Consider the following 17,457-nt stretch of genomic DNA (forward strand, 5'->3'; position numbering starts at 1 on the left):
GACTGCATCACGGAGGCTAATGGAGTGAAGAATGGGCAGGAGAAGAGGGTGACCAATAGTGTTGAAGGCAGCAGAGAGATCCTGGAGAATTAGTAAGGTGAAATTACCCTTTAATTTAGCAATGAGTAGGTAATTGGCCACATTTGTTAGTGTTATCTCAGTGGAATGTAAAGGACAGAAGCCAGATTGCAACGACTCGAGCAGGGAATTGGAGTAGAAAAAGTGAGTCAAGTACAAGGTGATCAAGTAGCTTGGAGGCAAAGGGGAGAAGAGAGATAAGGCGGTAGTGAGAGAGGCAGGCTGGGTCAAATATATACACATACAGCTAAAGCAGGGATTGGATGAGTGGTAGTAGGACCAATCAGCAAGGAGCTTGGTTCACATGACAAGCAAATCAAAGCTACAGTAAATAAAAACAGGTCTAAAATTAACATAATCAGAATTAAGGTTCTTTTTAATCTGATTGGATATATTTCTCTCTTGAAGCATACTTCCTAATTCATTGTTGTAACTAAGACCGCAAAAGGGATAAATCTACCCCCCCCCCGCCTCGTTTTCTTAAGGTGTATTTCAAATGAATATTATATTTTTTTTATTCTCAGAATATCCATAACACGAGTCACTGCAGACATCTCGCTTGCCAAACGTTCAGTATTAAATAACCCCAGTAAACATGGAATCATAGAACGGTCTAATACAAGGTCAAGTTTAGGTAAGTACAATTCACATGATTTGTTGCATCTAGCAGTTAAAAGCAATTGAAGGGGGTAATTCATTCAACTGTAATAGTGCCGATCTTGGCACTATCACATGAAAAGATGCATTGACTGAATGGGAGTTTTCATTTGATAGTGCCCCAATCGGTACTTGTGCAGTTTAATGAATAACCCTCAAAATGTGACTTAGGACACAACATCTAGAACAGAGGTGGGCAACCTATTTTTCAATGTAGCCACAGGTGTGGCGAATGAGAAGTGAAAATTGCCACACCTTGTAAAAATTGAGACATTAGGATGCTCAATCGAAAATTTTAAACACACACTGTTCGTCTGGTTCACTCACCTCAGCACTATCACCTGCTGCTGCTTCCCTCACCTTAGCACTATCACCTGCTGCTGCTTCACTCAGAAGTGTATGTACAGAGCTCCCAGGTATTTGACACCATCTGTAGGCGGGTATTCCCTGCGAATGAGGACGAGAGACCCCGGTGGAAGGAACTCTATTCATCTTTGGTTCCCCGTCCCGCCGGGGATTTGAGTTGGAGGGTCCTCCATGGAGCACTGAGCACAGGAGAGTATTTGGCACACTTCACGGACTCCCCCGCCGCCTGTCCTTTCTGTGGCGAGCGGGAGTCCGTATTTCACATTTATTTGAGTTGCGCCAGCCTGCAGCCCCTCTTGTCCTTCTTGAGGAGCCTTATCCTGCAGTTCTGGTTAAACTTCTCTCCTCATCTTTTTATTTTTGGGTGCCCAGTGTCCCGAGACAATAAGCCTAGGGATCTCCTAGTCAACCTGCTCCTGGCAGTGGCTAAGGTAGCCATTTACAAGACCAGGAAGCAGCGTTTGGAGAGGGGGGTCCCAACGAACATCGGGCAGTGTTCAGGGCGCTGGTGCACTCCCGTATTCGGGCAGAGTTCACGTACGCCGAGTCCGCTGGGACGGTTTCGGAGTTTGCCTCCCAGTGGGCGTTAGGCGGGGTGCTCTGCTCGGAATCCCCCATCATGGGTTCTTTTGAGTTAACCCTTCTGTTTTAAGTGCACTTTTTACAGTTTGGTTTTTCTTTGTTCTACTTGGCAACAAGTAGAATTGCTGTTTAACTGAATTGGCCGGCTTCGCCGGATTAAACCAGATCAAAATAGGCTGCTTCCCTCAGACCCTTCTTTTTTAAGTGCACTTTTTACAGTGCACTTGTTGATTCCCTTATATATTTGTTTGACTGGTTTTTCTTTGTTCTACTTGGCAACAAGTAGAATTGCTGTTTAACTGAATTGGCCGGCTTTGCCGGCCAATCAGTATTAAACCAGATCAAAATAGGCTGGTTCACTTTGTTGTCTCATTCAGAAAGCGGAAACCAGCACACGCCGTCAGGAAAAAGTTTATTTTACTGTGGGAGCTGGCAAACTCATTCTCCACACTTTCATAGCCAATTCGCTACTTGTGGCGATTGGCGACAGGTTTGCCCACCTCGGATCTAGAAAATAAGGAGCATAGTTTTTTTAATTTATGTTCTTTACATTTTCCAGTGGAAACATAAATGCACTATCCCTTTTTTTCCCCATCTATTAGTTTAATGTAAATTAAACTAATATAAATATAAATGTCATTATTTTAGATGTCTATGCAAGCGCATGAAATTCTCATAGAAAATGTAGCTGCATTTTTTGTATTGTTGTATCTAACAGAAATAAACAATCAATATTCAAAAATAACCATACATGTACAACAATCAGTACTTGCTGCATGAAAAGGTTCCAGTAGGTTCAATCGCTACCTATTGAGATTTGATTGCTTCGGCTCAAAGCGGTGAAATGTGACAACCTACAGTAGGAAGAACAATTGTGTTAAAATCCATGTTTGATACCTTTCTGAAGCAGGATAATGCAAAAAAAAGTAAACATAACTATTCAGAAAAAAAAAACCCATGTGCATAGGATCAATTTAGCTCGTTTCCAGCACAAAAATGTAAAGTTTTAATACAAACTTAGCACAGTATTCCAAATATATCATACCAGCCTGAGATGGCATTAATATAATTTTTTTGACTTGTGCATATAATTATGGATGAAGGGCACTTGTTTAATATATTAAGTGAAGGTGCAAGTTTGGTTCCTCTCTTTATAAAATGAAATAAGCCTTTAAAACTGCAGTTCACATTCGGGGACTCGTCCTAGTACAATGCAGTATACTGGATAATGGGCGCTATGGAAAACACATACTGCAGTGCTCAGGTGTGTCTGCTCCACTGCTACCACCACCAAGATTAAGACCCTTATTCATTCTACTGTAGGGCTGTTCTCCAGTACAGGGAATTCCACAGTCTATTAAATACAGAACTGATTGCAGCAAATAATCAGATATACCTGCTGGCAGCACTTTCCTTTCACATTCCATCTTTTTTAACTGGGATACGTTTTGTTATAAAGAGAGCATGGAGAACTCACTTAAACCTAATGAGACTGCCATTTGGTGCTGACTGGGGCGAGGACTGAAAGACATTCCAAGCTGTACAGTATATGAAGAAAAGAGAGCTGGTGATTTAATAAACCATGGTCGACATTTCGTGCTACCCAAGGCCTTTCTCAAAGACAGTAAAAAAAAAACATAAAACAAATATATATATATATATATTTTTATATATATATATATATATATATATATATACACATATATATATATATGTAATTTTATATACATACATATATACATACATATGTGTGTGTGTACAGTATATATATATATATATATATATATATATATATATATATATATATATATATATATGTATGTATGTGAGATACCTCATCTTAGATGAACATACACTTGCCTAGGCAAGTGCAAAAAGAGCCCTATAGTACCAGCACTCGCTAAAGTAATGTATGGTGTGTTAAGGATAAAACGTAGCCTTTATTGGTTTATATTAATGAATAAAAAAAATGGGTTGGACACAAACCACAGTCGAACAACACTTAAAACGACTGGTCAAAAAAACAATAAAAAGTATTAAACAATACACTCTCAAACCAAATTTTATATATACATTAATGTCCCTGATTCACTGTACCTTCTCCATTATTACTTCAATTGGGCAAAGGCATCAGATATATAAAGACCAACAGTCCCTCTGTTTTACCAACAACCAAAAATTTGGTTTGGGAGTGTATTGTTTAATACTTTTTATTGTTTTTTTGGCCAGGCGTTTTAAGTGTTGTTCGTCTGTGGTTTGTGTCCAACCCATTTTTTTTATTCATTAATATAAACCAATAAAGGTTACGTTTTATCCTTAACACACCATACATTACTTTAGCAATGACTTTGTTGGCAGCAGATTTGTAATACATATTGATCAGTGAATCTTGACCTCCCAGCTCTAGCGATTGTCATGTTTACACTATATTAACGGAGTAAGTCAAAGTAAAAATAATCCAAACGACAACAGGTGCATGGGAAGAGCAAGACAGGGTTCACATGAGTGAAACAAAGCAGAAAGGGTTTTCAGAGATGTTGATATGTACACCTAAATTATCATTCACCATAATAGGTTATAATCCACATGAATAAGCATGGCTGCTTCGCTATCACAGCTCAATAGTTGTCATGTTTGATCAATAACAATAGAGACCAGTGTTAATAGAGATACCAAATGCAGCAAAACCGTGAAAATAGCATGACCTGAGACATATGAAGCAGGGACAGGGTCACAATTGCAGGTCTAAAGTGGAGAACTAAAGAGCATAATCAATATTCAGTAGACCCTGGCCCCACCCTCTAAAGTGTACCCGAGGTCACTGATAGGTGAATAATTTAACCTAAATTTTAGAAGAAAGCATGCATATGATATGTTCTCATTAAAGGCCTCTGGATGACAGTATTTCTAAGTCATGTATTCATCTGGTGTCTCTAAATTAACAGGATGATAATGTCGCCACCTTTGTGTGGCCGTTTAACCTGGTCAATTGTCATGTATTCTAAACAAGACAATTGATGTCCAAGAAACAAGAATTGTTTTGCCACTGGGGCTGGGCTGTCATTCTTTTCAAAAGCCCTTCTAATGACCCATGTTCCGTGAGCTATGACCATCTATACCTATGAGCATCTTTTCCGGCAATGTGAACATATTGTGCAATCTGTCTTCCCAATCTAGTGAAGGCTACATTGGCATATGATCATATAGATAATGAAGTATGTGTACATGTCAGATAATGTTTAATCTGGTAGATGGATGAACCAGCATGAGGTAATGATGATGATGTGAAATACACCCAATGTAAATTGTGCAATGTACAGTAAAATATAAAACCGTGATTATGATCAAAAAGAATCTAAATGCTCAAAAAAATGGATAGCACTCACATATTTTTCTTCTGATGTTTCTGATGAGAATTCAGCGTGTATGCTTAGGCACTCTTCATAATGCACCACTCCTCATCAACAAAACAAATAACATATACATAGTGTGAAATCATTTACTAAAGTGCAAAACAGAATGTCGTGGGGGGAGGGGGTTTGGGGGGGGGAGAGGAATTAGACTCACACCCTCCCAGACAAAGATAAGCATTGAGTGTCATAAGGGCACAATCTCACCCACTCCGGACACGTGTGTGTGTGTGTGTGTGTGTGTGTGTGTGTGTGTATGTGTGTATGTATATATATATATATATATATACATATATACATACATACACAATACTTGTAATTGGCCAGTTTGTTCATATGATATGTTGATATTGGGTAGGATTGCACCTTTAAGACTGTCCTGGACTGTGTCTCGACATCTTCCATGTGTTCAGTTCTCTTGTTTAGAGGCCCTCTTCATTGTTTCTAGTGTATGCCATATATGTTGTTGCGTTCATTGTCATTCCTCATACCATATGTTGTCTTCATAAACCTGATTTTTTTTTTGGTTTATTTCATTCTTTTCTTCATTAATGCTTCACATTACAGATGTTTTGGGTATGTACTGTGTACACTGCTTTGTACTTAGTGTATTGTTGCGTGTGTACAGTAATCAACATAAGTGTGATTTACTCTTGAAGTTTAGTGTACATTCAAATATATAATAGATTTATTATGTCTAGTACTAGTTCTTATATTGCATAACTATATTTTTTTCTTTTATTCCAATGCCATAATTATTCCAAATTGTTTCTATGACTTTGCAAATAATATGTTATTCTTATTTATAGTGCAAAACTGCAGAAAGCCATTGCTAAAAGTGCTTCTGATTTTCCCCAATTTATGTATTTAAACAATTGCTTAGACATTTTAAACAAAGTAAAAATGTTGCATGTGGTAAGCACAATTTCTGGTGTACTTATCTTAATAGTAACTTGCAGAAAATAATGATAGCGTGCCTTTCTAAATCAACCTAGAGTTACCATTTCAGTGAAACATATATTTCAGATGAGCATCACAGTATTTCCTCCACCTGCATTTCTCATTACTTTTACGTTTCAGTTTATTGTTTAATCCCAACATGAATGGTAAATATACGACGGGTACCTTTTTAAAACAGAATTTTCTGCTTTAAAACGGAAGATGAATGTTTAATTTTCTATCTTAAATGATAACTTGTCTAGTGTATGCCACTTGATGTATTTATCTTGATTGAAAAATATGTCTGGTCACTAAAACTGCACATTTTGTAAAGGACATTAAACAGGAAAAACAAATAGTATTGACCTTTTTTTTGCTCTGATGAAGATTTTACTGTGGATCGAAAAGTTGACTTTTGCCTAAAATAAATCTGTCTTTTCTCTGTTTCTCCTATGCCAATACAAATTAATGAGGGGATTAGGCACCGCCCAGTTGGGCGTTGGAAAAATCTATCAACGAAAGCTCCCTTTTTTCTCACCCAAATTTGTTATTTTTGTCCTACGAGTCAATGGGGTAGGTTCCTCACAAGGTTTGTTATTTGACTGCTACATTTTGGTACAGGACACCTTCAGTCTTCCCTGTTGCAAGGCAAGAGAGTAGATTTGCCCCAAGTCCCTAATGCCACAATACATTTGGTCCAGTGGGAAGCAAGCTAGGTGTGGGTTTACCCAGTATTTATTTCTAGACTAGCTACTGTGCAAACAATTAATTCCCCCTGCATTTCTAGTATTTTGTTTGTTGTTGTTGCGATTTCTAGATTTTTGGGACACCAGACTCTTCTTATCATACAAAAATCTGATATTCAGCTCTGCATACTACCAGGCATATATTTTGAAAGTTTTAGCTTTCACGAAGTATATTTGCGGTGGATAGTGGACTTTATATTTTCACACCTGAAAATGCCCCCATTGTTTTGTGCTGGCATAGGAGGGACGTAAGAGAGGAGGGAAATTATTCTTACTGTTGATTCCTATTCTTATAGTCCCTCCATGCCTGTACAACATTACCTCCCTAGTTAAATTTTTCTTTCAGATTTCTCCTGGTTTTGTCTGTTATGCTGCTTTTTATTATTATTTCATTACTAAGCTTGGTAGCTAACTGATGTGAGGAGGAGACTAGGCAGCCTTATAGAGGCTGGTAAAACATGTTATATGGATATGTTGATAGTTTTGTCCTAATTCTAACTGGGTGTGATTTATTTCCCTCATTCCTTTGTACTGACATGGAGGGACTAGAAGAAAATGGATTAACGGTACAAATAATTCCCCTTTTTCAGTACATAAATGATATACTTTGTTTTTCGTGGTTTTCTGGGACTCTCCACTTAAATCCACAGTTAATTCTTAGGACTTTTTTGTGATTTGTATATACAGTAGCATAACCTCCAGCCGCTATTTCTTCTCTTGGACCCCAACAGTATGTCCTGCTAGGGACAACAACTGGAAGGTTTAATTCCTCATGAAGGCCTAGTTTGCTATTGCAGCCTTGGATACACTTACTGTATCTAGAGGTGGGCCTAGCAACAACCTGAGAGTGTCATCCTGTCTGGGTCACATGTAGTTAATGTGATGTTATGAGGCAGGGTTACAAGCTCAACCACCAGGGTATATATTGGCACTCTCCCAGAAGTGAGGGTCTCTTTTCCCTCCCCCTGTGAAGTGGGCAACAGCTACCCTGTATCCCAGTAGGGGATACAGGAGGAGATCAGAAGGGAGCCTAGATGGGCCTCAAGCCTTAAAGTGACCTTCAGGGGATTAGGAAGAACTGTAACGTCTGGCTGTGATGACCATAAAGAATCTGGAACCATCTAGCAGTGTGGTTTAATGTCTGGGCCATACAAGAGTATCAGCATGGACCATCCTGGGACTTTAGGATCCTTGCTGGCTGGAGGCGCTGCCATGTGAGAAAGAAGCACCCTGAAAACCTGTCCTGATCCTCCCCACACCCTGCACTGCACCAGGAAACATACAGGTAGCGACCCAATCTCACATAGGATGGGGGTTAAGGTGCTACATGTAAAATAAAGGAGAATGGTTTTCAACAATGTCCTAGTGTGATCCCTAGCCCGATGCATTATCTTGTTGTATATTCCTTGGTCATTCCCAAAATCTGGTGTAGCCTGGTTTTCTCTGAGGAAAGGGATGAAAACCGCTGACATAGAAGATGGGTACTGAGTTATAGGCCTGTATCCAATTTGCTGTGAAGCTGCTTCCCAGTGTGAGAAGATTTCATCAATATGCAAATTATTGAATAAGGGCCTTAGTCCTCAGTCATGGTTCGATTGATATCACATATATTTTGCTCTCCAGCTTAAACTTTTCCTCACTTACTTTGATTCCATCAAAAACATTAGAAACTACTGAATGAATATGGGTGAAGTATGACGGTAAATGTGAACCACGGAACAATGTTTGTTTATTGAATCTTTTTTTTAAAACCTTTACGTATAAACTATGATGCTATTTCATTGCATCTCCTGTGAATGTCTCAGAAGTAATATACGGTAGCACATGGATAAATACTTTATGATCTGTATAGTGAACACAAAAGGATCAAGCGCAAATACCGTATTGATATAATTGAATTAAACCAAGTGAGCACACTGATGAAAGTGAAAATTAAATATATATAAACAGTCCTCTGAATAGATGCCGCTCCTGGAGTTGACTTAATCCAAGTATATAAGTGGTTGTGAAGACAGAGGGTCAGGAGAGCACTCACATCCAAGGGTATATGAAAAAATAGAAAAAACAAAGCTATTTGCGCTATTTCTTGTGTCCTCTATTTTTCATGTTATGGGATCCTCCCCACGTTCCTGACGGACATCACCATTGAAACATCATATGAGGTGGTTACATTTGATAACCACAAAGCTTCTATCGCTCACGGAAATGTGTGTGAAATACATATCATTTACTAAGAACCACAAACTTTTTTGCACTACATGTGTATGTTTTTTCTCTTTTCTCATATACCCTCGGATGTGAGTATAATCTGTATAGTTAAATACATAATCAAGAACCTAAGACACAACAGTAATCTGCTCTATCTTTCGACCTGATGGTGTTTCTTAAAAAAAACCTTCTCATGTTAAATAATGAACAACATGGTTCTTATTTCGAATCTAATATTGGATTCAAGTTTGAGTAGTGTGTGATAACAGGAAGGGACGTTGTTGCAGTGTACATGCAACTACACACACGGGTCTCTTGACAAGGCTTATTTATTTTAGCCTTAAAAAAACATACAGCACACAAAACAAAATAGCTTTTCTTCAGCAGACAAAACAAAATAGCTTATCTTCAGCATGGCAAACAAAGCAGGTTCTCTTCAGCATGCAGGACACAACAGTTCATCAAAAAATTGTACTTTGCAAACAGACCTTATATCAGTAATCTCTTCAGTAACTCACTCCTGTCTCCTGACCAGCTAAGCTGCATGTGTGCACATCCTGGGGTTTTTAACACACCTTGATTAGGCAGCTGGGATTCAACTAATTGTCATGAGCTTCCCAGCTGAAGTTAACCTCATCACTGCTGCACTGCAGACTAAACATATGTCTGCCAGGCATATAGCTGGTGGCTTTTATTTTATACACAGACGTGTATAAAAAATGTTATCAACAAAGTTAAAGGAAACAATACAGACTCAAAAAACAACATATGCAAAATTCCCGACCAAGCTGGAGAGCTCAAAATTGACTTTAACAGTATTTTCCTGGAGACATGCAAGAGATACAGTACCATTCACTTTCTCCAACAGACATTAGAATAATATGGATCAGGCCTTAAGGGCAGTTTCCCCACTTGAGTTTTTACCAATATCTGTTGATATGTTGTTATATGACATTCAGTAGCTAGCTTTGTTCTTTATAAATACCACTTAAAGAAGCCGTCCACAAAAGTGAACTAAAGACAGTGGCAATATTTAACCCTTTGGGTGCCCTAAGATGTAATCACTACATCATGGGGTCTCGCACTCCGTGGGCCCCACGACATAGTAGCTACGACATGGCCTTTTACAGCTTGTTTTCCAGGGGAGATCGGTGCGCAAAATGGGATCTGGCACACAGGACAATGGAAAAGGACTCTTCCGTTTCCGCACTCGGTGATGCCACGAACACGTGATCGCAATGTGCTGGAGAGGCTGTGGCACCCTTGTGCCGTGGTCCCTCTGGCACCCAAAAGGTTGATAGATTAAATAGGTGCAAGTATTTTGACATTAGGTTTTTTTTTTTTTTACGTTTCACAATTCTATGGCAAACAAAAGCTTTTGGAGACTTTTAAAAATCCTTAGGCAATGTCTTTTGGCAATAAGATGGCTTATCAGACCTCCAAGCTCTGCTTTTTGTTGGCAAAGCAATTAGAAATCCATCATCAGTCAAACAGAAAAGTGTAGCATGAATCCAGTGTTCCGATAGACATGCAAAGTATATTCCTATTTCACAAATACGTACAAATAGTCACTTTAAGGGGGATTAAATACAGTATTTCAAAGGAAGCCAATTTTTTTTTCTTTTAGCCACTATTTGGATTGCCCTTTTAATGACTGAAGGTGCAGGACGGAACAATGATACCTGAAATATTAGCATGTGAATGATTAGATTAGGCCTTTCCCATGTGTTCCACCTTAAGAATAGAATTGGCTTGAAGTTGAGAACTCAGAAAGGAAAAGGGAAATATCCTGTAGCTCAATGACAGGCTGGGCAACCAATTAAAGGTGTAAAACAGTTTGTGTACGATAATAATGAGGATGTAATTACTCTGCTGCCCATCTTTCTCAAAGTGGTAGTTTAAATGAATTAAAAATACATACTTGGATATAATTAATGTAATGGTAATACTGCTAAGTGCCAGTAACTAATATATGCCTTTAGAAAAGTATAAGATTATCACAGTATATAAGTGTTGATAATTTATGTATAAAAAGAGTTTGAGCATATGACCAACAGCACATGGAAAAGCCACAATGATTACCTTGATGGTAATAAGGATGCTTAACAGGTACAAGAAAGTTTGCGGCACCGGCATGTGGTAAGAAATAATAAGAGGATTGTTGGAAATCAGCAGACCCAAAGAGTAGTAGGAAATAAACATTGAGGTGAACTAGAAGCTATGGAACTTACTGTCAGTTCCCTTACACCCACAATAACTTCTGCCTTTGGTCTCCATTTAGTGCACAACAAATAAAAATATAACTTGTGGGCACATTCACATGTCCCCCGTACAGTAAATAAAAATACCACTTGTGATACATTTGCATGTCTTAGACAGGTCTGCAACCCTGTGTTTCACCATTGTGTTACCATACATTATGTCCACTGCAGCCAGGGATTCTGGTTAATGATGCGTTAATGAGCACACATTGGCACCTTTTGCTCCTTATCCATTTTAAGGCTGTCCCTGCTGGCGCCGACAGCGCTTGGTGCGGTTACCTCTTTGAATCTTCATCCTCCTGTCCACGCTCAAGCGCTCATGCGCGGGCACGCACGCTCTCCCAAGCTTGGTGCTTGGGAGACCAGGGAAAGAGTCTTTTGAGCGCAAAGCAGGGTCACATGACCTTGCTCTGACCAATGGGGAGAGAGAGGCAGTGTAGGCTGAGCGGAGACAGGTGGAAGGGGGGCTGATCAGAGAGAGGTGGAAGGGGGGGCTGAGTGGAGAGAGCTGAAGGGGGGAGAGGTGAAGGGGGAGAGAGGTGAAGGGGGAGGGAGGTGAAGGGGGAGGGAGGTGAAGGGGGAGAGAGGTGAAGGGGGAGAGCGAGAGATGGGGGGGAGAGAGAGTGGGGCCTGGAGAGAGAGAGAGCGCGGGGGGAGTGGGGGCAGGAGTGAGAAAGAGCGGGGATGGGAGAGATAGCGCGCAGGGGGGGCAGGAGTGAGAGAGCGCAGGGGGGGAGAAAGAGAGGGGGAGAAAGAAAGGGGGGAGAGAGAGGAGGGAAGTGGGGTGAGAGGATGGAGGGGGGGAGAGAGAGGAGGGAAGGGGGGAGAGAGAGGGAAGGGGGGAGAGAGATAGGAGGGAAGTGGGGAGAGAGAGAAAATTAAGAGACACACACACACAGCCCCGATCCAGCCAATATCACGCCCCCTCACTTAGTAGCCAAGCGCCCGCTCCTGTTCTAAAATTATTGCAGGACAGCCGATCGCTCATGCTTGGAGAGCTGGTTACGTCACCGCTCTCAAGCATAAGCGAGCTCAGCAGCAGCTTGGCTGCAGCCTAACATGGACAACCCTTATTAGCTTATGCCTGCCATATTACACAGCTTTTCAGTACAGCCTGGGTTGAAGATGTGCAAAGCCAGTAAACCTACACAAATTTGCCTAAAAACTTTTTCTATTCGATGTACATTTTGTTACTTTTATCATTGTATCCCCACTGTATCCACACAACAAGTTATGTCAGTCAGAGTATTGTATTGTATGGGTGTCTTGTTAATTAATAATGGAAACATAATGAAGAAATACTGTAATTCAAGGGTCCCCAACTTTTGTGTGCCAAAGGGCACCAATCAATGCAGTGGCGGGCACCAATCAATGCACGCGCACATGCACACACAACACACTTATGTTGCAGGGTACATGCAACCACACTGAAATAGCTTATTTATTGAGCCTCAAAAATATGACATACAAAAATAAAACAGCTTCTTTTCAGCATATGCAACAAACAGAAAATAAGTCCTGAGCAGGGCTTTGCTCTTTTCCCAACAAGGGCTGTTCAGAGTCCAGAGTATCAGTATAGCAAAAACAGTATAGTGGAGACAGACCTTATAGCAATAGTTCTCCGTCAGCATTTCAGTATATCTCACTGGGTCAGACAGCTCCATGCGTGTGCAGCCTGGGGTTTTTAAAGCTCCTTCAAGAGGCAGCTGGGACCAGACTAATTAACAAGACCCTTCCAGCTGTATGTTAACCCGGTCACTGATGCACTGTAGTCCTAAACATAGGTCTGCCAGGCATAGGGCTGGTGACGTTTATTCACCCTGTTACAACTTACCTTGGGGGGTGGCCTCCAGCACTGTGCTGGTCCCGCTCAGAGATGCAGACATTGGGCTCGACTTCTAGCGCAGACCGGCACGTAGCAGCTGTTGGTGGTACTGCAGTCACGAGCACCCACAAAATGCTTGGCGGGCGCCGTGTTGGGGACTCCTGCTGTAACTATTCACATGGAATATGTGTTCCATTACTATTGGACAAAACACTCTGAGTCCAAGTTGGCAAAGGGGGGGATTGTGGGGTTTGTTGCTTTAGAAAAATGACCACTCCACATAACTCCAGAAGGAGCAGGATAACCCCAAATAAAGAAAATATATATAGTGTGTATTGTTATGACAAAGTGGTTGGTAGAAGAAATCTTGGCTCATATGTTTTCCCACTTACAAGAAGTAGCTAAGCCACAATTGGAGAAAGCTATATACTTATCAGTTTGTTATTATAAAGATGAGTGTAGAATTACCTCAGGGTAAAAAAGATAAGGGAGACACTGCAATTCAAATATGACACTATTGTATTTTAAAACATGTTACATGCAGCGGCCATTATCTGATCATTTCACGGGTTGACTCCGGTCTTGGTGCGTGATTTCTTGAAATTTTCACGCGTTAAGACGCGAGTTTACTAGTGTTTTGATCGAGTGCAGAAAACAGAATTTTAGCATTGTCTACAATACTGTCGAGAAACTCAAGTGGGCGATCGCGAGTTGTCTTAAAAATCGAATTGCAATTCAACCTGTCTTTTATTCCCGTACAGTACTTCAAGTGTGTGTAATTATAATTTGAAGATTAAAAATATGAACAGACATCAAAAATTATTTTTAACGAATAAAATGTTTTATTTGTACAGGATAATAAAGTTAAAATTAATAATACAAAAATACGCCTCTTACGAATGTAAAATGTATATTCCGCTCATGCGTATATGTCAAATTGGAACCTTGTTGAAACGCATATGCATGTCATCACATTTCTGCGCATGCGTGTCATTAAGTAACCTTGTTCAGAATTCAATTACTGTACAGTAAGATACAGTGCATTTCCTCACTGTACAGTAACTGTATGTAAACAGTAAATGCAACGTACAGTATTTTTAAGATTTTTATAGTGTATGTCAAAGATATATTTAGATACAGTATATTTAAATGGCATCAGTACTTTATTTATAGTACTTTATTTATGTAGTTTTTTTTAAGCACTAAAAGCAACTTAATTTCAAGATTTATATATATATGGTATGTCAGATATTTATATATATATATTTAAATACCTTTACAACTTTATATTAAGTATGTACAGTATAATGCTACTGTAAGTGTATATAATCAGTAAATGCACCTTATTTGCAAGATGTTTATACTGTATACAGTATGTCAACGAGATTTATATACAGTATATTTAAATGCCTTTAGTACTATATGTATAGTACTACTGTGTGTCTAAACAGTAAAAACATGAACACACCAAAAAGTATATTTAAAGAATGAAATTTTTTATTTGTATAGGATAATAAAGGAATAAATAATAATACAAAAATACAAAGTCGCCTTTTCTTCAAAATGTACAATCTTGTCTTTTTCTTCTTCGCAATGGCTGGTCCTTTTTGGACATCTTGATCTGTAAAGAAAGAGACATTATTATATATTTACAATCGCACCATACATTATACAATCCAGATTTTGGGGGGGTTTGCGGAGAAAGGGCATGACAGTACATTATGACAACAGTACATTGTGACTACACATGGAAAAACTATTAAGCCATGACGCCAGTACAGTCCATTCTGGTTTTTGTGGGTTTAGGGGAGATGGGGGAGACAAAGCATGCATTGCATGGGGCACAGCACTTTACATTAGCACTAGAGGTTTACATTAGGTTTTTGGGGGTTTGGGGGAAGGGACATGGCATGCATGGATTTTAGCACTGTCTTACTTTGCAGCATTGCTGGGATAGTTTCCTGCACAAAGGGGGAGGGGGATTTCCTGCACGGTGTCTTCGCCCAGCTCCAGACATGCACATGAAAAACAGAAATAGAAAAAAAATATTAAACCATGATGCCAGTACAGTCCATTATTATACAGTATCTTCTATTTGGGGGGGGGGGGGGGAGTTGGGGGAGACAAAGCATGCATGGCATGGGACACAGCACTTTACATTAGGACTAGAGGTTTAGATTAGGTTTTGGGGGGTTTGGGGGAAGGGACATGGCATGCAAGGAGTGAAGCACTGTGTCTTACCTGGCAGTATTGCTGGTAGAGTTTCCTGCACCAAGTGGGGTTGGGGGGGGGGGGGAATTCATGCACATTGTCTTCGCCCAGCTCCATACATAAAAAATAGAAAATAAGCATTAAACGAAGAAATCATTTAAAACAATCAACTTTTTTTTTTAGATTAAAAACATTGCTGACATCTTTATTTGTAAATACATTTATAACGTGTAGTCATCAAGCAAGTCGATGGACCTCCAGGGAAGAGCCCTTGTATGCCTCAAAAAACCATTGATGCTGTCTGTCACGATTCTCATAAAAAGACTGGTAACATTAAAATAGCACTTCACTTCGTCCATAATTGTTCTCCTTAAATTTGCAGGAAGACCCTTCTTGTATTTATTGCCTTCATAATTGACATTTTGGGTCCACTTGCTGTACATCTCAACACTGACGTGCTGTTTAAAGATTAACTGGGCATATTTCTGTGGTAGACCACCACATCTGATCTTGTACTGCTGCTACACACTTTATTCGAGCAAATACCCAGTATGTACCTGGCAGATACCTGGATTGCGCCGCTCCTCACCTCAGACAAGCCCCGTTGCGTTTGCCTTCCCAGTCATGGTTCATGCCTGGCTGACGGGCGGCTGATCTGTTAAATGATAATGATTAGGATTTAATAGGCTGCAATGCTTCGCGTGTCTACCAGATGGCATAAATTCATGAATTGTAATGCAGTATATATATATATATACTGTGCAGTATTGCAGCCAGCGGGAATAAAATGCTTCAATCCCTGCCTGGAAAATAACGCAATGCACTCGGGCAGAAAACAGTCACAAACCTCAATACACCCGAGTATACCCGAATTCGTGGGACTAGCCGAGCTCGAATAAAGTGTGTCGCCAGTGTACTTCTCCCTGACGCTCTGGGGCAGATCTTTCAGCATGATGTCTGGGAGCTGTACAATCCTGGGTGCTGGAGCGGGTATGCTTCTGGTAGTGGGCAGGGGTAGATGGTCTGAGAGGATGCTTTCCTCCTATCATGGCCTAGCTCTTACTGGGGTTGTCATCTCCAACAGAAAGGTATATGTGTATCCTGGAGACGGAGGGGGTGAGCGTGGGGGGTCCCGTTTTGTGCTTGGTGTTGGCACCGTGAAGGTCAAATCCAGGGATTGAGAGGGTGCAAGGGGGGGGGGGTTATGCGGTTCCTCCTGCTCCTGCGTCGACATACAGGGGCAGGGACTCCAAGCAAAGAATAGAGCCCCGCGATGTTCCTCTCAATCTTCTCCTGACGAACACCCATGCACCTATCCATCCTCTCCATTGTCTCAAAAAGATGATCCATCTTGGCCTCCATTCTGTCCCTGTATTGCTCGGTTGAGTTGTCAGTCATTTCGATACCACTAAAAACATCCAGCCTGCAGACGACCAAGCTGGATCTGGTGCAAGGAGTGCTGGTGTAATCTGGACGAATCAGCGTGGCTGAGTGCTGGAGGAGGCCTTTTGCTTGGCTTTGTGAGGGTGGTGGTGGGGGGGGGGGGAAGGTGCAACTCAATTGGTCTAATTCTGGGATGAGCGTGAAGGATGATAGTTGAAATGAACTGTGTGAACTGTTTTAAAATTTAATAAGTTATCACTCCCAGAGACTATGTTTGTGTGTGTAATATTTCCATAAACAGTATGAAAAGCAGACAAGCCTACTGTACCAAAAGTTGAAGGTATTGAATAGAATTCTCCCACCGGCAAAAAAACTATTTTAAAATTGTTGGGGTTTCTTACCCGAATAAATTACACATGCAAAGTCTAATTATACAGCAAAATGCAACATCATTGATCAAATAAGGTTTTGTTTAAAAGTTCACAATTATTCTCTGCTTCTCAAGAAAAAAAATGTTACTTAAATTTTTTATTTTTTTATTTCCAAGTCCGATTGCCAGTGAAGGCTTTCTACACTAGTTCACTATGCGCATGTGTGTGGAACCAGGAAATAAAAATGTTTCTACCAGCAGCCAAATCATGAAGCCGTAGTCTTTCTGTGTTCATTTCTCAAGGCCCGGGGGAGGTGTTGTAAGGAATCCGCTCCACGGTTTACTGGTTGCCTTGCCTTGCAGACCGGTGCAGTTCTGGAACAGCTCTCCTGAGGTTTGCTGCAGCCTGGATTCACTCACC

The 17,457-nt window shown here is 40.3% G+C and overlaps 1 protein-coding gene across 8 annotated transcripts in view; it reads left to right on the top strand.

Moving 5' to 3' along the window:
• CACNB2 (calcium voltage-gated channel auxiliary subunit beta 2) overlaps window positions 1–17,457 on the top strand; it is a 358,339-nt gene that overhangs the window by 324,962 nt on the left and 15,920 nt on the right. For all 8 annotated transcript variants that reach the window (XM_075587515.1, XM_075587519.1, XM_075587521.1 and 5 more), the window contains one exon: window positions 603–712. In XM_075587515.1, the coding sequence (XP_075443630.1) occupies window positions 603–712 (110 nt within the window). The remainder of the gene's footprint in view (window positions 1–602; window positions 713–17,457) is intronic.

The sequence above is a fragment of the Ascaphus truei genome, chromosome 2 (genome assembly GCF_040206685.1).
Source record: "Ascaphus truei isolate aAscTru1 chromosome 2, aAscTru1.hap1, whole genome shotgun sequence".
Lineage (NCBI taxonomy): Eukaryota > Metazoa > Chordata > Amphibia > Anura > Ascaphidae > Ascaphus > Ascaphus truei.